The sequence below is a fragment of the Uloborus diversus genome, chromosome 4, assembly GCF_026930045.1.
Source record: "Uloborus diversus isolate 005 chromosome 4, Udiv.v.3.1, whole genome shotgun sequence".
NCBI lineage: Eukaryota > Metazoa > Arthropoda > Arachnida > Araneae > Uloboridae > Uloborus > Uloborus diversus.
In genome coordinates this window covers 86272026-86294404 of record NC_072734.1, presented here as the reverse complement: position 1 = coordinate 86294404, position 22379 = coordinate 86272026, and the positions used below count along the sequence as shown (strand labels likewise).

Below are 22379 nucleotides of genomic sequence, written 5' to 3'. Positions count from 1 at the left end.
AAATACTTGATGTAACAGTGTTTTTTATTCGTTATAGCATCGTTTAAAATCTCCCTTTTTCTCCCTTAAAGCTTTGAGTGGATCTCCCTTTTTTTCCTTTCATAAGGTTGGCAGGTCTGCAGATGTGAAAAGATTGCTACAAAATCACTAGCAATGCACTAAAATTAGCTAGGCCTAATTTCCACGTGCAAACGAAAAACGGACACAAAGGGCTGAAATTGTTAGGAAAATGTCCTAGTCCCTCTCATTGTTGATTCTCAGAAGATCAAGGATGGGAAGGAATGAAACAAAGATCTCTCCCTTCCCAGAGGACCCTACTCCTTCCCACAACCTTTCAAATACCCACCCTCAGTAGAAGGAAGAACATGCCTTTGTTTCCTACTGATAAACCTGTTTGAATTCTGAGAATCTCATCCCCTCTTTGCCTATTTATTTGCTTCCCCTTTTGTTTATGGGGCCGTTTTCAGGGTGAAATTCTGGGAACAAGGATAAGACATGAGCGTTTTTGCAGACGATCGCTGGACAAATAAAATTGCCCCGATATCGCGGCAGGTCAAAACGACGGTTGAGGCATCTTTTTAAAAACACAGGGTGCAATTTCTTTTTTTTTTTTTTTTTTTGAAAAGGGCGGGGCGCATTTCGCGATCTAAAAGAAGGGCAGGGCGCATTCTGCTGATATGGAAAAGGGCAAGGCGCTGCACTCTTCAAAAACGGCCTAGCGTGGACACTACTTAAAAGCACAAGTAAAAGATGTATAAGTTTAAAATGCAAACATGTTTCAGAGACAATAACCTCCTTCCTCAGTGTGTAAATGTGAAACCGTGAAAGGCTGAAATGAATCTTCTTTGTCTTACATTTCGACACGAAATGTAACTCGATACCAAGATTTTTATTCATTTATTTCTTATTCATTTATTTTTTATTTATTTTTTTTCCAATGCATACCTATACGAACGGATTGAATTTATTTATAGACAAAAAGTTTTTCCACCCATCTAAAACTACAAATTATAAGTAGAAAACGCATTGCTTGATTGAAAACTTGTGGCTAAGTATTTGTTTTTTTATCCAGGATATTAAAAAACTTTGACCTTTGACACTTTGAATTAAAATTCAACTAGAAATTTGGTTTTTTGTACTAATATTCCAGCCGTATATATTGTATTTATGGTTCAGTTCCCTTCTTGTTGTTTACCTTTTTATAGCAAAATTGAGGCTATAAGCGAAATTGTTATTCGGTTCCTTAGACTTCATTATGAACAGGCATGACTGCACAGTGCATAACACAGAAATATATATTGATAAAGACCGGAAAAAATTGAAAAACCTTAGGTTTCAGGGAAATGTTTTAGACGTCAGACAAATTATTTGTCTGAGCTTATGAAAATTTCAGTGTAACACGACTACCGAAAGATTCTTAGAACATTGTGTATTCATCCAGTTAAAAACAAAGTGGTCAGTGTTCTCCCCATTTTCCCATCAGTTCTCTAATTATCTGTAAATTTAAACCAGTGGTTCTCAATCTTTTGCACGTTGCGACCCTTTTTTGACCAAGTAAAGGACCTGTGATCCCGTAGCCTACAAGTCAGTGAAGTATCGCTAGGTGTGGACCTAACCTGGCAACATTGTGAAAGCTACGTTAGATCCTACATTACAAAACTGCTATGTTAGATTCGATCCACCCCCAACTATACTGTGGTAGGAATAATGTTTCGACCGAATAAGAAACGCTACACGACCCTGGGAACCCACCCTGCTTTAAAACAATTTTTTTATACTCGTTCATGCTTTAAAGAAATGCAGGTATGTAGGGGAGACCGGGGCAAGATGACTATGTTAACAATTTTCGTGGTTTATTAATTTATTTTTAAGGATAGAAAAATTAATTTTACATGAGCTGTTAGAGTAGTCCTTTGTAGTATTAAATATATTGTCATTTAATTTTTCAAATAAAAATAACGAAGTATATTTTCATTTTTTCATGACCTTAACAAATCGTCATCTTGCCCCAGTACTGGGGCAAGATGACTTTGACCTAGGGGCAAGATGACAACGTTGAAAAAGGTTGAACATATTTTATGTTTTGAATATGTTACTTAGTTTTACAAATGATAACTGTGTTTTAACATCTTACTAAGTATCAAATTAAGCGTAATGCGTTGTAGCGTAATGTTCAAGTGTTAAGTTCTGCAGCTAAAAATAGACGCAAATAAAAATACCATTTTCATGATTGGAACATTCCTCATGCCACCACTCTTGGCTTTTACAGCTCTGGATCCATTCTTCTGTTGGAGGGTCTCAAAATTCCACTTTCAAAGCAAAGCATCTTAGAACACTATTCTTTGAATTTGTTGCAACTGCATTGCTTGGCATGAATACGGGCCCGCACTAATAGACTTGGGCCTACAGGAATTTGGTCTGAGTTTTTTTTTTTTTTTTACTCCCTTTTTAGCTTTACGAGCTTATTTTCCTTGTTTTTTTTTTAAATAATTCTTTTTTTCCGCTTTGCTCCTTGTTCTGACATTTCTTTGACGGGTGTGCTTGTAAGAATGTTCAGTTTTTGTTTTCTCGCATTGTGTTGCTTTAGGCAATGCATTGAAATCAAAAACACTAACATGCTTCTTTGGTATATCGGAATCAGCATTTGCCATAACTTCTGCTTCGTCTGGAGGGTTTATATGTTGGTTTTCTACTCCCAAGGTCTGAGGATTAGCACTATTATTCAGTTTCAGAGCCAACAACGTCATAGTCCGCTAAAAAACAAGAAAATTATGAGACTCGATACCTCATTTTTTAAACTCTTTATCGGCATTTCCAACTATAGCTGCTTTGAAGTAAGCGGTGCTCAAAAGCTCACCAATATTTTTTTCTTGTGATAGTTTGTCCTTGATGAATGACCATAAAGTTGTCACATGCTTGGCTATAGTAGGTTTTCAATGGGCAGAAAAATGACGTATCAGGAGCTAGAGACGATGGGATGTGTGAAATGGCAACCCAACCATGATAATGTTTTTTCACTGCGATATAAGATAGCCTGCAAAGCTTTGTGAGATTTACGATTGTCAATAATCAGCAAAGCAGGAGATTCTTTGCTTGGTTTAATTCATTCAATTAGTCATTTGGTCAACTAGTTTATAAATAGCCCCTGATCACCCACTTTCGAACGATACCTCCCTTGATTCAATGCATCCTTTAACCCCAGAGGAGAAGCGCAAGGTCGCGTGGACAAACAGACAGCGTTTACAGGAATTTAATAAAGTGGACAACATAGTTAGTTTAATAAATTCCGAAACACGGGCAATAGGCAAGCTCGTCATCTTGCCCCGCGTTGCTGCCCGTCATCTTGCCCCAGACTGCCTGTTTGAACTGATTCTTCTCCATTGCCATAACAGAAGGCGATTAATTGACATATATTAATGGTAATAGGTAGTATTTAAACTAAGTTACTCATAAATACTCAAGAGACACGACGTATCATATATGTATACGCAGCAGAGCTTATTTACACATGCATAAAAGTTATATCGTGGCACCGGTAAACAATCAGAGCTTCAGAACTAACACAAATATGGCGATTTCAGCGTCTCTATACTGTTGCTGAACGAACAGCAGATACGAGAGCCAGTAGCATGCAGTTGATGCAGTTACCTAGTTTAAAACGGAAAAATTAAGGCATTCGTCATCTTGCCCGGCTCGTCATCTTGCCCCGGTCTCCCCTATCATTTTTCTCCTTAAAAAGTTTTCAAAAGAAAAATTCAGTGGAATTCTGTTACAAAGAACATCAGTATAACGAAATACCCGTTTCAATCAAATAAGTTTTCAGTCCTGATTTTGAAGTTCATTGTTACTGGATTTCACTATATTATGAATTACATGATCAATGTGTACATACCTTGTAACGAATTTTTTACGAGTTTGGCTGGAGAAGTTATTTTCAAGAATGTTTGTTGAGCTGTGGAAAGCATTTTATGCGTTTACATTTGTAGTAACATAGTATAATATAGACAAAAATAGATTCCAAATATCTAGTATCTGGAATACGGTTTTGGAACCCCGGTTTTTTTTTTTTTTTGGAATTGGTCGCATTATTTCGAACAAAGTCTCAAAAGAGTGCTGGAAATATTTTGCCAGATTTTTTATGGAGCAAAATGTCGAACAGTACCTACCACCTTTTTCAACGAAATTCATTTTTTCTCTAATTTTGAACAATCAAAGAATGGATATTTCAAAAAAGCAAAAAGTAGGCGACACAGACAGAGGCTTGAAAAATACTCGGAAAAAAATTTACATGAAAACTTCAAAGGAATTTGTAAAACCTTCATCCAACTTTCTACGTAGGTTAACATTGGATCCGTAGGCTTTCAGACTCTCAGTGAAAAGCACCCTTAAATTTGCTTATAAAGTAGCATTAATATACATATTTATCTTTCTTTGGATGCACCAGCTCCATTGTTTATGCCTTCTTGATGTAGTGAAAAGTAATGGAGGAAGTGCATCCCCAGAAATAGAAATATTCATTAATGCTATGTTATAAACATACTTAAGATCATTTTAATCTTAATTATATCCGTGAATTAATTTGAGTAACACGGAAAGGTTCTTCACTGAAGGTCTGCGATGCAACTTTACGCAAAATGCGATACTTCATTTTTTTTTTAAATTTACAATGTGAAATTTTTTCGGATATAGGGCTTATAGGTGTGAGTCCTATACTCTATTTTTATGCCAAAAAAATAAGGGAAAAATCGTAAAACAAACCCTTAGAAAAAAGGATGGGTTTTGATGATTTAAAAAATATTAATAAGTGGTAATACCCCCCATGAGTTAACCAATTTCCTCCATGTGTTCTTGCGTACAAACTTAGCACCTCTCTAGTCCCTCAGAAAAGTATTAATGTATAATATAATGATTCCTTCCCCTCCAAATAAAAATAATGGCTATGAAACTGTCAAAAACTGAAAAAAATTGCGGGCGACATTTCCGAAAAAGCGGGACGTGTGAATGGAAAAAGGTTGTCATATTTGGATTCAGGAGGTCATTTAGCACAAGAACTCGCAAGAATTATCTCAGAAGCACTCTTTAAAAACTATATCCTTTCTAAACACAAATCAAATCGTGAAGATGTTTCCAAGCATGTGGATTCGCTTTCAAAAGCACTCATTCGTTCCTTCATTGAAAAATGCCTGCGAAAAAAAGAGGGGAGTAGTAAATGGAAACGGTCGTTTGCACTAATGACTGTAAATCTTATACACCTCACCAGTTTCCCCCCCCCCCCCCCCCCAAGAAAGGAGGGACCGGTGGGATGCGTGGCTTAGTAGAAGAATTGAGCTTTTTCGAAAATATTTCAGATGGTTGGAGCCCCGATATTTTTTAGCAATGGTCGCATCATTTCAAAATTAGTCTCAAAGGAGAGCTAGAAATATTTTACGTGTTGGGGCGTTCTTAAAATTTCGATAGCACGATTTGCAGATTTTTTACAGAGCGAAAGGTCCAACAGTACCTCGTTTTCGAAGAAATTCATTTTTTCTCGAATTTTAAAAAATCGAAAAATGGACATATCAAAAAAGTAAAAAGTAAAAGATACAGACAAAGGCTTGAAAAATACTCAGAAAAAAAATTGACCCAAAAACTTCAAAGGAATTTTGTAGAATAACATTCAACTTTCCCCGTAGGTTAGCATTGGATACGAAGCTTTCAGACTCTCAGTGAAGAGCACCCTTAAGATAAGGAGACCAAAACTGAACAGCATACTCCAAATGAGATCTTACCAAACTTCTATATAAGGGCAGAAGAACTTATACAAATACAATACAAATACAAAAGTGACAACCAGCAACAGGCTCTGGGCCCAGCTAGACTGGTCCTAGTCAATTTACAATCCCCTGTGAAGATCAATGGCCCTCTTAAAACTGTCTACTCCTTTGCTCATTACCACCTCTTCCGGTAAGCTGTTCCAAGGTTTCACTACCCCTGCTAAAATAATAATTTTTCCTAATATCCATGTTAGCCTGAGATTTAAATAGCTTAAAAAATTACCCCTTGTCCTGTTTTCAGTGCTAAACTTTAGCCCTGTAACATCTTTCGTTTTAATAAATTTAAACAGCTGATTCATGTCCCCTCGGTCTCTTTCTTTGCTCAAGATTGTACATTTGTAGCCTTCTAAGCCTGGAATCATAATCTAAGTGGGAAAGTCCACTTATTAGCCTTGTAGCCCGCCTTTGAACCCTTTCCAATACATTGTCTTTCTTAAGATAAGGAGACCAAAACTGAACAGCATACTCCAAATGGGGTCTTACCAAACTTCTATATAAGGGCAGAAGAACATCTTTAGATTTATTTGAAATAGATCTATTGATAAACCCAAGCATCTTATTGGCTTTGTTGCTAGCAATGCTGCACTGTTGGCTAAACTTTAAATCCTGACTTATTAAGACCCCCAGATCAGTAACTTTGTCTGCCTGACTAATGACTGAACCTTGCAAATAATAACTTGTACACTTATTTCCATGCCCTAAATGTAGCACTTGACATTTCCCAACATTAACAGCCATACCCCATTTATCAGCCCACTCTGTAATATGATCTAGATCCTCTTGCAGCTGATTTGCTTGTTCTTCATTTTCTACAATCCCCATAATGTTGACATCATCAGCAAAACAATTCATGTTCCCAGAAATATTTTTGTGAATATCATTCATAAAGACAATGAACAAAACAGGCCCTAACACTGATCCTTGAGGAACCCCGCTTAAGACCTCACTCCAATTAGAATAATTTTCCCTTAAAACTACTCTTTGTTTCCTTCCGGTCAGCCAGTTTTTTACACAAATGAAAGTTTTCCCTCCTGTTCCTATATCAGCTAATTTGCTAAGTAGAGCAACATGCGGTACCTTATCGAAAGCTTTTTGAAAATCAATGTAAACAACATCTACAGGCTTCTTATTGTCCAAAGCCTAACTTTGTCATAGAAATGTAATAAATTAGTTGCACAAGATTTACCTTTCCTGAAACCGTACTGAAAACTAGTCAATAGATTATTAGTCTCTAGAAAATTTACTATCTTAATTTTTATCAATGTTTCAAAAATTTTGCAAACCACCGAAGTTAGACTCACAGGTCTATAATTTCCCGCATTCCCTTTAGACCCTTTCTTGAAGAGCGGTGTAATGTTATCCAGCTTCCAGTCCTCTGGCACTGTCCCCAAGTTATAAGAAGCATTGAAAATATTTACGATTACATCTGCTAATTCCTCCGCACATTCAACTAAAATTTTTGGATAAATATTATCAGGTCTGAGAGCCTTAGTCTCTTTAATTTTTTTCAAATGAAGTAAAACGTCATCCCTGGAAAATACAAAGTCCTCAAGCTGAACTATAGCTTGTGCTTTGTTGGTGTCAACTGTTGAGATACAGTTATCGTTAAAAACACGCGAAAAAAGTTATTAAGAACATTAGCAATATCACTATCGTCCTGAATTAAAATTCCGTGCTCATCACCCAGTGGCCCAATATGACTATTTCGAACTTTCCCCAAATTAGCATATGCAAAAAACCTCTTGGGATTCCTGTTTATGTTATCTGCCAGTCTTTGCTCCAACTCTCTTTTCTGAATCCGTACCAAATACTTAAATTTACGCCTTGCCTTACAATATTGGAGCCTATCTGCACTGTGACCAGTTTCTCTAAACCTATGAAAAGCAGCTTGCTTGTAATTTAGAGCGTCTTTAGTTTCCCTGGAGAACCACATTGGCCAAATTTTAGTGTCGACACCCTTTCTCCTAAAAGAAGCATGATCCCCAACCGTTTTCGCTAGCTTTTCCTTAAACTCTGTCCACTGAAGATTCACATCGCTATTGTCCAATCCAGAAGAAAAAACTGCTTTCAAACTCTGCCTAAGTGCCACAAAGTCAGTAAACTTATATTATAGGCGAGATCGACTTATATGCGAGTATATACGGTAATGAGTATTTGATAATATTTCTCTCCAAAGTGTTCATTTAAAAATATCTTTAAACAAATTGCCAATAACTCTATTACATAAAAACTTCTTTGTGTAACAGTTGGTACAGTTATGAAAGGAAATTCATAACACTACCAAGACAACTTATTTCAGTTTCATTTATAACTCAAAGGAATGTTATTAAATGTGCAATATTTAGGAGCCAAAAAAAAAGCTGATTTTTTTAAATAGTTTTCCAAATAAGATTTACATGATGTTTTGATGAGAATTATTTTTAAAATCAGATTAAAGAACAAGAAATTCACGATTGAACACTTATATTTTAAAACTTATGCTATTCTTTTTTTAGTTCATATTTTGAATGTACATAATACATTCTGTAACTACAAAAAATTGTAATTTATTGCATGTACCATATTTTCTCAAAAAAGCGCAGCACCTGGTGTAAGCACCGCATCGAAATCTATTCTCAAAGAAAAAGATTTTTTAACGTATGCGCTGCACTGGGTATAGGCGCTGTACCCTTGAACCCAACATTAAACTTAAAAGCACAATTAGTAGTAAAAAAGCTGGGATGAAATGCAAACAAATGAAACATTATTAATTTCCGAAATTATATATATTGTTTATTTTCTACAAGAAGTTTTCTATATTTTAAAGCTGAAAACTGGGAAATTTGGTTAGTAGCCAGTGGCCGGTAGATTAGTTTTATTAGTGGCCACTTTTAAAAGTTAGTAGCCACTTTTTAATACGGCAACTATGTTTCAAATTTTTATTAATAATGAAAAAAAGTATTATCAGAATCGCTCACACGCAAGAAAGGTGACACAACAAAAAAGCATAAAATGTTACAAAAGAGATTAAAAAAAAAAACTTTTAGAACAGTGCAAAATGAGGAAAAGTTCAGTTTTAGAGCATTAGTAAATCATTTTATGAACCATATGAACCTTTATGATGTTTTTCCTGTTGTAAGCAACATCTCAAACTGTTATATAATTTTTAAATGAACCACAAAATATGTGTTTTGAGTTGTTACTTTTTTGTGCATGAGTGATATATTAAACATTGTTTTCTGTAACCTGTGCCCTATTCATGAGCTTTAGCATGTAGCATGTGCCTTCAGCTAACAATAAATCTTTTTATTTACATGTTAGTCAACAATACATAGCATATTTATCAAAAATACGAAGTTATTTTTAGTACAAATATAATTTATTTATTGCATCACTCAATAAAGCATATAATGCATTGTTATAAAAAGCACATGCGCAGTATTTACAGCCTTTTCCATTTCATCGATGTCACTGTCACGTGCAATGCGAAATATTTTTGTTTTACTATAATTGATCAGTAAACTTTAGCATGTAGCATCCGCCTTCTGCTATCAATATATACTATCCTTTACACATTAGTAAACAATAAATAGCATATTTATCAAAACTACAAAGTTATTTTTAATATCAATATAGTTAATTGTATCGCTCAATAAATCGTTTTGCATTGTGATGAAAAGCAACATCAGCAGATCATATGCTGATGCAAATTATCCCCTATTTTTTAATATTCTTTTATCATACCAAAAAGTATACTTTCATTGATATTGATTTTAAAAAAATGGTGCGAAATCCGGAAAAGCGTGTTTACTGTCGTACCATAATCAAATATTACCTCTATTTTTTTGAGTCAGGATATAAGCTTGAAAAAAAAAAAAAAAAACAGGTTGCGATCCTGAGCGTATTTTTTCATACCTGAGAGTTAATATTTACTTTTCACCACCTGATTGCTGAGCAGCCATCGCAAGGCAGGTGGCATGTGCAGGGTTCAAAGTGCAAATGACTGTACACTGCCGCAGTTGAATTTCTCCCTCTAGCAGTAAGGAAAATAAATACATCGGGGTTCCTCTGAACAGGGGGAGGAGAATGTGGTTCGATCGGGAATACAAGTAATAATTTAAGTATTTGGTACGGATTCAGAAAAGAGAGTTGGAGCAAAGACTAGCAGATAACATAAACAGGAATCCCAAGAGGTTTTTTGCATACGCTAATTCGGGGAAAGTTCGAAATAATCATATTGGGCCACTGGTTGATGAGCACGGAATTTTAATTCAGGACGATAGTGATATTGCTAATGTTCTTAACTTTTTTTCGAGTGTTTTTAACGATAACTGTATCTCAACAGTTGACACCAACAAGACACAAGCTATAGTTCAGCTTGAGGACTTTGTATTTTCCAGGGATGACGTTTTACTTCATTTGAAAAAAATCAAAGAGACTAAGGCTCCGGGACCAGATAATATTTATCCAAAAATTTCAGTTGAATGTGCGGAGGAATTAGCAGATGTAATCGTAAATATTTTCAATGCTTCTTATAACTCGGGGACAGTGCCAGAGGACTGGAAGCTGGCTAACATTACACCGCTCTTCAAGAAAGGGTCTAAAGGGAGTGCGGGAAATTATGGACCTGTGAGTCTAACTTCGGTGGTTTGCAAAATTTTTGAAACATTGATGAAATTTTTTTTTTTTAAATTTCCAATGGCTGGCAGCAAGAAAAGGTTACAAAGAACAAAATAGCAAACACAATACACAGAACAAGGAACAATATAGGAACAATAGAGTGAAATAGTTAGCTGCTGATACGCTCTCTTGCTTCCCAATAACGATCACACAGGCTACGTCTGGAAAGCTGTGTGCAAGTGACGAATGTCCATTTCTTCGTTTGAATTGCAAAGGGGACAATTGGGACTATTGACAATCCTCTAGCGGTAAAGGTGTTTTGGTAAACAGTCATGGCCAGTTAAAAGTCGAAACAAAGCTACTGACTCTGCTCTTGGTGCTGAAGGGACAAAATCACGGTTTATAAACCAAACTTTGTGAATGCTTCTAGCTTTTAGGTCTTGCCAAAAAAAACTCTTGATTTTATCCTCATATATAACTTTATAACTCATATATAACTCATATATTGCATTGTATGAGACTGGCTCATTTGGTAGTTGAACAATAGCAGATCACCTGTTGGCCAGAGCATCAGCTATCTCGTTTCCTCTAATCCCACAGTGTGCAGGGATCCACTGCAGCACCACTTTTATATTCTGCTTCACCAGATCGTTAATGAAACTGCAACATTCAGAAATTTCCTGCGATTTGCAGCTCTTTATCGATGCTATCGCCTCAGTAGCCGCCTGAGAATCCGATAGAACGACACATCCCTTAAGTTTAAAATCACGGTATTTCAACTGATCTAGAGCCAGGTGTATAGCTTTTACCTCTCCATCGAATGCAGAGACATATTTACCAACAGGAATAGAAAAAGAAAAGTGCTCACTGTAGACGCCTGCACCTGCATTTACATGGTCTGCTACTCTTGACCCATCTGTATAGATATGTATCCATTCACTTTCGGGGTATTTAGAGTAGATCGTCTCCAGAGCAATGGCCCTGAGAACTACTTGATCGGTCTCACTCTTTAAAACAGGCTGTATCAAATTTAAATCATAATTCACTGGTTCATATTCGCATGGGTTTGTTGGTAAAGGGAGCGACTAGGTTAGAATTGATGTCATACGTTCGTTTTGTCTCAAGCGCAAACTGCACTAGCCCCTTTTGCGTTTTGAGAGATCTCGGGTGCAACTCCGGTTTCCATTCGTTTCTAAATGGTATTCTTTGCATTTTTTCAAATAAAAGTAGAGTTTTCTCCTCTATGTATGATTTTATTGATCTGAAATTAGTAAATAAAAACAATGCATCCAGTGATGTTGATTTCACAGCTCCTGTTATTAGGCAGAGTGCTTGGTTATGTATAGTTTCAACTCTGTTCAGGACATGTTTTGATGCAGTGCTCAGTACCTCACAGTAATAGCTCATTAGTGGGAGAACAAACGTCCTATAGGTAATTTCAAGAGTATTACGACTACAGCCCCATTTGCAGCCCGCTAGGCGTTTCAATACGTTTAAACGTCTGCATACCTTTTCAACAGTCTTCTCAACGTGGGATTTCCAATTAAGCTTGCTGTCAAAAGTTACTCCCAAATAATCATATTGATGAAAATTAAGATAGTAAATTTTCTAGAGACTAATAATCTATTGACTAGTTTTCAGTATGGTTTCAGGAAAGGTAAATCTTGTGCAACTAATTTATTACATTTCTATGACAAAGTTACCATGGCTTTGGACAATAAGAAGCCTGTAGATGTTGTTTACATTGATTTTCAAAAAGCTTTCGATAAGGTACTGCATGTTGCTCTACTTAGCAAATTAGCTGATATAGGAATAGGAGGGAAAACTTTCATTTGGGTAAAAAACTGGCTGACCGGAAGGAAACAAAGGGTAGTTATAAGGGGAAATTATTCTAATTGGAGTGAGGTCTTAAGTGGGGTTCCTCAAGGATCAATGTTAGGGCCTGTTTTGTTCATTGTCTTTATGAATGATATTCACAAAAATATTTCTGGGAACATGAATTGTTTTGCTGATGATGTCAAAGTTATGGGGACTGTAGAATATGAAGAACAAGCAAATCAGCTGCAAGAGGATCTTGATCATATTACGGAGTGGGCTGATAAATGGGGTATGGCTCTTAATGTTGGGAAATGTCAAGTGCTACATTTAGGGCATGGAAATAAGTGTACAAGTTATTATTTGCAAGGTTCAGTCATTAGTACGGCAGACAAAGTTACTGATCTGGGGGTCTTAATAAATCAGGATTTAAAGTTTAGCCAGCAGTGCAGCATTGCTAGCAACAAAGCCAATAAGATGCTTGGGTTTATCAATAGATCTATTTCAAACAAATCTAAAGAAGTTCTTCTGTTCTTATATAGAAGTTTGGTAAGACCCCATTTGGAGTATGCTGTTCAGTTTTTGTCTCCTTATCTTAAGAAAGATATTAATGTACTGGAAAGGTTCAAAGGCGGGCTACAAGGCTAATAAATGGACTTTAGATTATGATTCCAGGCTTAGAAGGCTAAAAATGTACAGCCTTGAGCAAAGAAGAGACCGAGGGGACATGATTCAGTTGTTTAAATTTTTTAAAATGAAAGATGTTACGGGGCTGAAGTTTAGCACTGAAAACAGGACAAGGGGTCATTGTTTTAAGCTATTTAAATCTCAGGCTAACATGGATATTAGGAAAAATTATTATTTTAGCAGGGTAGTGGAACCTTGGAACAGCTTACCAGAAGAGGTGGTAATGAGCAAGGGATTAGATAGTTTTAAGAGGGCCATTGATCTTCACTGGGGATTGTAAATTGACCAGGACCAGTCTAGATGGGCCCAGAGCCTGTTGCTGGTCGTCACTTTTGTATTTGTATAAGTCGACCTCACTACTTTTTTTTTTTACGATTTTTACCTGATTTGGAGGAAAATCAGGAAAAAATCAAATATTGCACAAAAAGGTTTCACTTCTGCGATCGCGATTTTAGTAAAGGTTTCAATTTTGCTGTTACAATTTCTCTTTCTAGTTGCTTTTATTTTGAATAAATGTCAATAAAATCCTGTGCTGTAACTAGATTATATTATTTTTAAGAGGATGAGCATTAATTCTCGATTATCGGGAAAATTTGCAAATACAGCGATTTCCACACTTTTCGCATAGTTGGCGGTCTACTGTAACTTGATGCTTTTATTTTGAATAAATGTCAGTAAAATCCTGTACTGTAGCCAGATTATATTATTTCTAAAAGGATGAGCATTAGTTTGCGACTATCAGTAAATTCACAGGGTGGCGACAGATCAGGGAGATCAGGGAAAAGTCAGGGAACTTTTATTGATCAGGGAAATATCAGGGAATTTTGAAAAAATAATAAAAATTCAGGGAAAATTGATCAAATGAAGACGGATTTTTTTTTTTTTTTTTTTGCTTTTTTAGTTTTATCATAATTAGATATGTGTCTTTAAGAGTTGTTTTAATAATTTCTTAGAAATCTTATGTTAACAGGTTACTGGAAGTAAAGAGTTTGTTTTAGATTTCCTATAATATTTTTTCCTGTAGATATTTCAATATACTATTTTTACTATTAAAAAAAAGCTTATATTCAAAATATATTTTTAATTAACAGCTTAAAACATTTTAAACACTGCATTTTATTTAATATGCAATGGTTTTCAGGTAGGGTAAAGGAAGAAAACCATTATCCATGGTAATGTAAATCAGGGAAATTCAGTGAACTTAATCAGGGAAAAGTCAGGGAACTTTTTTTCGCCGTTCCTGTCGCCACCCTGAAATATGTTTCACAATGAAAAGAAAATGTATTATCCTGCACGTCTGCTAGCTTCATGGTTTGCATAACAGCTCCATTTTAAAGAGACATCTGATATTTTCTGTTTATTATGATTTCTAATTTTAAATTTAAAATCTTTGAATTAAGATGGAAAGATGAAAAACTTTCAAAATTTAATTTGCCGAACAATTTTTATGTTTCCAAAGCAAAACAGAGGGATTTTTCAATCTTCAAAACCTATTGCTTACTTCTGATAAGTTGTGTGGTTTATGGAGAATTGCATTGTATAGGTCAGCATTATAACAGTCTTCTACTGTATACATAAATATGGAGGGGAAAAAATCATTGTGCCTTATTCCCACACATAACGCCGCTGACTATTGGCAAATCTATATTTTTCATAAATGTTCATTGCACAAATACAAACAAAAAGCAAGTGAACGAAAGGCACTCACATATATGCGGGGGGGGGGGGGGGGGAATCAAGCAAGAGAACAGAAATTCTTAAGCCCTCCAGTGGCCATCTAGCATTGAAAGTAAGCATCAAATGATGTTGTTTTAAACTACACGGGGAAATAGCAGGATCTGTATTGAAATGTGGGGGGAGGAAATTCTTTACCCGCGATTTTTGGGTGACCCGTAGTTGGCGACGAAACTGATACCCCTCTCAAACCGCAGGAGCCTTAGGCGGAGTGTTAATAGTTTAATTATTTAGTATTGTGCATGTTTTCATCACTAAATCAATTTATGTATTAAATCCCTCATTTCTTTAGTGAATTGGAAAATGGTGTTGAATTTGAAGTTGAACCAAATGAAAATGGTTCAGAGCATAGTGATGAAGATGACTCATTTGATGATGTACGTTTTGAAGAATTTAAAAGTGCTTTAGCTGATACGGGAGAACCTGCTCCGGGCAGTGTGCCTTTTAGTGTGTTAAAAGAAAAAATGGAGCCTTTAACTGAAGATGGCAAAGTTCTTAAAAAGGTATATTTGTATGATTGGTTTTTTTTTAATACTCTTTGTGTATTGAGTTGATTTGTCCATAAAAGATGAAAAATATAATAAAACAAATAAAACCTTTGCCCTTTTAGGCAGAAAAGAATAAAAATAATAGACTATAACATTTGAGACCTTCTATGAAAAGTTTTTAAAAAAATTTCTGAACATAGATTTAATTTTTATATTAGCAGTATCTGCTTGGGACTGCTCGTGCTAAAAATTTATACAAATATAAAAGTGACAACCAGCAACAGGCTCTGGGCCAAGCTAGACTGGTCCTAGTCAATTTACAATCCCCAGTGAAGATCAATGCTCTCTTAAAACTATCTACTCCCTTGCTCATTACCACCTCTTCCGGTAAGCTGTTCCAAGGTTCCACTACCCTGCTAAAATATTAATTTTTCCTAATATCCATGTTAGCCTGAGATTTAAATAGCTTAAAACAATGACCCCTTGTCCTGTTTTCAGTGCTAAACTTCAGCCCTGTAACATCTTTCATTTTAATAAATTTAAACAACTGAATCATGTTCCCTCGGTTTCTTCTTTGCTCAAGACTGTACATTTTTAGCCTTCTAAGCCTGGAATCATAGTCTAAGTGAGAAAATCCATTTATTAGCCTTGTAGCCTGCCTTTGAACCCTCTCCAATACATTAATATCTTTCTTAAGATAAGGAGACCAAAATTAAACAGCATGCTTCCAAATGAGGTCTTACCAAACTTCTATATAAAGGCAGAAGAACTTCTTTAGATTTGTTTGAAATAGATCTGTTGATAAACCCAAGTATCTTATTGGCTTTGTTACTAGCTGTGCTACACTGTGTGCTTGTAGGCTACAATTGCTTGTGACAACATTGTGAAAGAATTTATAAAATTTGTCCCAGAAAACAAACTTTTCATGTTAAACAGTGGAGCATAGGCAGCTAGTGCATTCAAAAAGTGGGGCGTCACAAGAAAAGTGTGGAATGGAAAGGCGTGGCCCTTCAGCTGTTTTTGTAAAATTGGACTACATTAAAAACTTTTTACATAACTGATTCAATGACCCCCAAAAAAATGTGAGACTCTCTTGGCTTCAAAAATCAGAACAGATAACCAGCATAGACTTTCCTCTTCCAATTCAAAGTTCCATTTTTATGAAATAAGATAAGAAAAGTTCATTTGTTTGGAATTTTTAGTTTTTACTTTCGTGAAATAAATCAATCTACCTTATAAAAAAAAACATTTTTTAATTGATCATTAATTTTTAACTCTGAAAAGTAAGGGGGCAAGGCCCCTTTACTTTTGAAAGTGAGGAGGCAGTTGTCCGCCTCTCCGAATGGGGAGGTAATGACCCCATTACAAATGAAAAAAGTAATCAATAAATAATTCTTTTTTTTTTTTTCCAAATCACTTTTTTGTGCATTTTCTATGTGGCAGGTGCACAAAATAACTATTTTAAGAGCTATTCCGTAGTTAAAGATGTGGTTTCCCAAAATTTGAGTTAACATTCACAAAAATGACTTTATTGCATCTGTCTTGGATGAAATCAACGCAGATTTCAGGTGGCGCTCCACTATTAATTTTCTGAAATATATATATGTTTTGAAGTACATATTTAAAACAAGTACTGTATCATATGGAACAGAAAAGGACAGTATTTCTAATATGTCTATTAGATTGCCATGATTAGAACCATGAAAAATGCTCTGTGCTAAAAAGTATGAGTTTAGAAACATACTCAATGGTACATTCTCAAGGTACTCTTCATAGGGAAAAAAAGGATTAAAAAATTTAATAAATGATGTATAATTGCATTGTGTTTCTAAAATCGGGGGGGAGGTGGAATTAACCCAAACAAAGGAGAAAGTAGTTCATTGACATGGCCTATTCTAAAAAAACAGACTAGAAAACAATTTTTTCTTACTAAAACCGAGTTTTTACTCAGCATGAAGTGTGCATTTTCATTACGCATTTATTTTGATTTCTTAAAATCAATATCACATGTAATTCATAAAAAGCTGATTTTTAATCTTTTATTGAAAATTTGAAGAATTGTAATTCCATTTTCCAAGCTGTTATTTTTTCCATTTCCTATTAATTGTTAAGTATGAATATGATGCAAATTGTATTTTGTCTTGCTACATAAACTGAAACTTTTATAGAAAATTATGTTCCCTACTACTAATTGTGATCATAAGTTTAATTTCTGCCGATACAAAACTTATACTTACAGTTCTAAAAATAAACTTAACTTTTTTTACTGTTTTTTGATATTCAATTGGAAAATGTCTTGTGACGTGATTTATTTTTTACTTCAGATTGTTAAGTGGGGGACTGGTGTGGTTCTGCCAGAAAAATCTGTAGTTATGATGCATTATGAAGGCTACTTCGAAAATGAAAAGCAGCCATTTGACTCTACAAGATTACGAAATAGGCCTTATAAATTTCTGTAAGCATATTTTTCTCCTTTTCTTAAACATGTAAAATATTCTATGAATTATTAATATTAATGAGCCTGGACATCTGAATAATTGGGAGTTAAACCCATGTCCTTTTATTTTTGTTTTAAAAAAATTGTGCAATTTTGAGAATTTCATTGGACAAAAAATATGCATATATATTAGATCCTTTTTTCTGTGTAATGTAATCGTCTGCAGAAATGCATACTAGTTTACTATGTATTTTCATTTATGATATTTTTTAGAGTAATTTTTATCTTTCTCTGATACAAGGCTTCAGTGTTGCCAGATGAACAAATCCAGATTTCCCCAATTCCCTTCCAACTTTTTCCCCAAAAAGCGATGTTTTCTATCAAAATTCCCCAAATTCAAAAATTATTTTTCCACTAATATTTTCATAAAATGAATCGACTTCCTTTAATATTTTTGTCTCTTGAAAAAAAAAAATTTCCCCAAACAGCCAAATTTTCTTATAAAATTCCCGCAACTTTTTTTTCTTCACTTTTTCGCGTTTTTTTTTTTTTTTTTTTTTTTTTTGTCTTCTTTATCTTTATCTTTCATTATCTTTACTATTACTAATAATAAAGCTGAAAGTGACTGTCTGGATATCTCTCTGTCTGTCAGGATCTTTGTGACGCGTATAGAGCCTAGACTGTTCCGCCGATTTTGCCTGAAATTTGGCACAAAATTAGTTTGTAGCGTAGTGGTATGCACCTCAAAGCGATTTTTCGAAAATTGGATTTTGTTCTTTTTCTGTTCCAATTTTAAGAACATTTTCCCGAGCAAAATTATCATAAGTTGGACGAGTAAATTACTAAGCTATCATAATGTGGAACCGTAACCTGGGCAAGCCAATTGGCGAGAAATTCATCATGCATTATTTGTAAATACAGTAGAAAGACCGTTATAACGCACACCTTGGGACCAGAGCTTTTGCATTATACAGGTTCTTGCTTTATATAAATCATTTCAGAAATTTTGAAACTAACATTCAGAATACATCTATATATTAGCTCTTCAGAATGTGTTTTATCTGCAATAAGTATTAAAGCACCAATATTACAATTAGTTATTCACAAATAAATATGTTTCTCTATCAAAAGATAGTGCATTATCCTGCACTTCTGCTAGCTTCATGGTTCGCATAAACAGCTGCATTTTCAAGAGCCATCTGGTATTTTTTGGTTTACTATGAGTACAAATTTTAAATTTAAAAGCTTTGAATTTAGATGGAAACATGAAAAACTTTCAAAATTTAATTTGCCTAACAATTTTTATGTTTGCAAAGCAAAACAGAGGGATCTTTTTAAGCTTCCAAAACCTATTGTTTACTTCTGAAAAGTTATGCGGTTTATAGAGAATTGCGTTATATAGGTCGCGTTGTAATGGTCTTCCACTGTATACAAGGGAACCAAAAACCTTTTAATTTTCTACTGCGGGCAAAGCCGTGCAGGTGCCACTAGTCATAAATACAAGCGCACTGACCGAGAGATAAGAAATAGCTAAATGTTTTTTTTTTCTACTTGCATTTACTACTCTGCTTCTGTATGTACATTTAAACTACGATTTTGTATATATTTATCCAAGAACATTCTTCATCACACTTATTTTTACCTGTTTCACGTATCAACTTGTTACTCACGCAGAACATTAATGCGAATTCCATAAAGTTTAGCAAAGCTAAACCAACGCTGTTAGATACAAACAATGTAACTACTACATGAAATACACCGCCAGCTCAGCCCATTTCCAGCTGAGGACTGCAGTTTCGTGCTTATTAGCACTCATCAGCCCGGCATAGGAAAGTGACTGAGCTGGAGATGGAAAACTTCTTATGGAAGCCAAGAGGGCCAAACAAACTGGTAGCTAATGTAGAATTAGCACAGACCATAAGAGGTTTTTCATCTCCAGCTCAGTCACTTTCCTATGCTGGGCTGATGAGTGCTAATAAGCACGAAACTGCAGTCCTCGGCTGAAAATGACTGAGCTGGCGGTGTATTTCATGTATTTCTCTGCTTTAGCCCTGGCTAATGGGCGGTAATTTACTGAATGTAACTACTACTTCTTGTCGTGAATCTAAATACGAAAAAGAATTCTTTTTCCCTGAAGTTTTTTCTTTCCCCTAGGTTTTCCCCAAGAAAAAATTTTTTCCCCCAAAGAATTCCCCTCAAAACTCATTTCCCCAGAGAGCACCAGATTTCCCCCAATCTGGCAACACTGCAAGGCTTTCCGTGTGAAACATAGGGTGAATCCATTGCAACTTTGCATTCCAATTTTGTCAGTGATTGACCGAGTGCCTTGAATCCTTTGGTGATATAATAGCCCCACAGGACTTTTTTTTTTTTTTCAGTTGCTCTATATTGTTGCTCCATTTGAGTACCACTTTGCAATAAATCTCTGCGACTGAAATTGCTCAACTCTTTTTGTATAAAATTAGCTGTAAGAGTTTTTTTCCCCCTCAATATCACGTCTTTAAGTTGTTTTTAACTGGTAAGAACATGAGATTTGAATGTAACATATCCTATTCACATGATGATAAACACTTAAACTAAACTCAATGGTGCAACAGCCCATGGGGGGACAATGCCTACTTCCTCATCCCAGTTCTGGTGACCAAGGGCTAACCAAAGAATATCTGCCTTGCACCGTGTAGTGTCACTTTATGCACTGCAGATGTTTCGGTTAGGTGGTCAGCCGAATGCAAGCCTCCCATGTTTAGTTCCCAGGCACATTTGGTACTCATTTTATCAACCCACTGGAGGGATGAAATGATGTCAAGGGAGATAGTGAACTCAAGTAAAATTTTCTGAAGACAGTGAAATTTTCGAAACTATGAGAAAGCTCCCCCCCCCCCCCCCCCCCCCCCGCTGCTTCCTTCTCATAAAAGCTCTTTGAATGTGCTTACAAAAATCAGTGAAAAAGACCGTTTTGAAAGTTTTTTAAAATAATTTTTCAGTTTTAGAATGTGTTGTCAGCCCAAAATTTTTGGGAATTTCATATCACAAATGTCCCTGGCCTGGGCTGAGTTGACAGTGTCCTACTACTAAGCCACTGAGCTGATGTTGCATATCTACTTAGTTTTAATTAAAATTAACAATCTAGTTGCCTATCTTTTATTTAAGTGATTTTTTTTTTCTAGTAATAACTTAACTCAAACACAAAATAAATTATGTACAGCATAAAAGCAAATACTAAAACGTAACATATCAGATCTGAAACAGTAGATTAGCTAACATAAACTTCACCTGGCAATTCTACGGGTAACTAACTGACATTTTTAAAGCAAAACAATGCGTATTTTGTATCATTCAACACAAAGTATGCGTTGTACAAACTGTCTTTTGTCCTGGAATATTGTATTTTTTAAGCTGAATTTAATGGTATAATTGAATCCGGAAATACATTTTGGAGGATTTTTAAATATTTATTAAAAACATGGTAACTGATTGACATTTTAAAAAGTATGTCAGTCAGTTACCATGCTTTTAACAATTTTTTTGAGTGTCCAAAATTTATTTTGAGAATTTTACTATGCCATTGAATTCAGCCTAAAGAATGCAATATTCCTCGGCAAACTATTCTTTTACTTTAAAAATGTCAACCAGTTACCCTTGGAATTGCCCATAGTCAATTCAAAAATAACGATGATAGTGATGTTCCTAGACGGCTGTTATTTCTAGCTGCACAAATATTATTGTTGCTGCTTTTTCTTAAGTTTTCTTCTTTCTTTTTATGAATTATTTCTTAAAATTAATGTTTTTTTAATAGATTGGGAGATGAGCAGTTGATTCCTGGTCTTGAATTAGCAATCAAATCTATGAAAAAAAGAGGAAATTTCTCGCTTTATTGTTCATTCTGATTATGCTTATGGTCCAATGGGATGTCCTCCTCGTATTCCTGGTGGTGCAGAAGTTTTTTATGAAGTGGAAATTATTCATTTCATTGATAGCAAGGCTGCTATTGAGTATGAGGACATGACTCCAGAAGATCAAAAAAGAGCTCCTTTCGAAAAAATAGCAGAAATTTATCATTTTGAAAATCAAACAGGCAATGATTTATTTAGAAGGCGTTTATACAAACCTGCAATAGCTCGGTATCGTCATATGGTTAAATTACTGGAAGACGTTTCTGTTAGTAATGAAGAAGAAGATCAAAAGCGAAATGGTTATTTGTTAAAGTTATATTTAAATCTTGCTCAAAGTTATTTGAATTTGAATAATCCAAATAAAGCTATAATATATTCCGACTTAGCATTGAAACTGGATCCAGAAAATCCGAAAGGCCTATATAGGATGGGGGTAGCACTGGACAAGACTGAAGAATACGAAAGAGCTGAATATTACTTAAACAAAGCCAAGAAACACAAGCCATATGAAAAAAGCATCAATGTAATTATGCTAAAGTTAGAAAAAAAACGTAGGCAATACCAAGACTGGAGAGAAACAGTTTTGCAAAAACATGTTTGGGAAGTCGGAGGAAGAGAAAAAACCAGTTATGGAAACAAAAGAAAACAAAGAATTTCTTAATATCATTGAAAGTGAGATACAAAAGTTTATGGAATCCAATGAAACTGAACTTAAGTTTTCATCTGGTTATACGGACAGCCAAATACAAGTAGTTCAAAACTTAGCAAACCAGTATGGGCTTGCATTTGTTTCCAAAATTCAAGATAATCGCAAAGTGATAAAAATTGCTAAAAAAGTGTAATAACTGTTTTTTATAAGTATAAAATAAATATTTTTGTTACAGATATCTTTTTGTGGCTGTAAATCATCAAA

General features: G+C 35.0%; 1 protein-coding gene across 1 annotated transcript in view; it reads left to right on the top strand.

The window, feature by feature from the left end:
- LOC129221260 (inactive peptidyl-prolyl cis-trans isomerase FKBP6-like) overlaps positions 1 to 22379 on the top strand; it is a 30586-nt gene extending 8207 nt beyond the window's left edge. Inside the window, 5 exon segments of the mRNA XM_054855716.1 lie at positions 14941 to 15151; positions 17461 to 17591; positions 21370 to 21421; positions 21423 to 22037; positions 22039 to 22379. Coding sequence (XP_054711691.1) covers positions 14941 to 15151; positions 17461 to 17591; positions 21370 to 21421; positions 21423 to 22037; positions 22039 to 22308 — 1279 coding nt within the window. The 3' untranslated portion in view covers positions 22309 to 22379.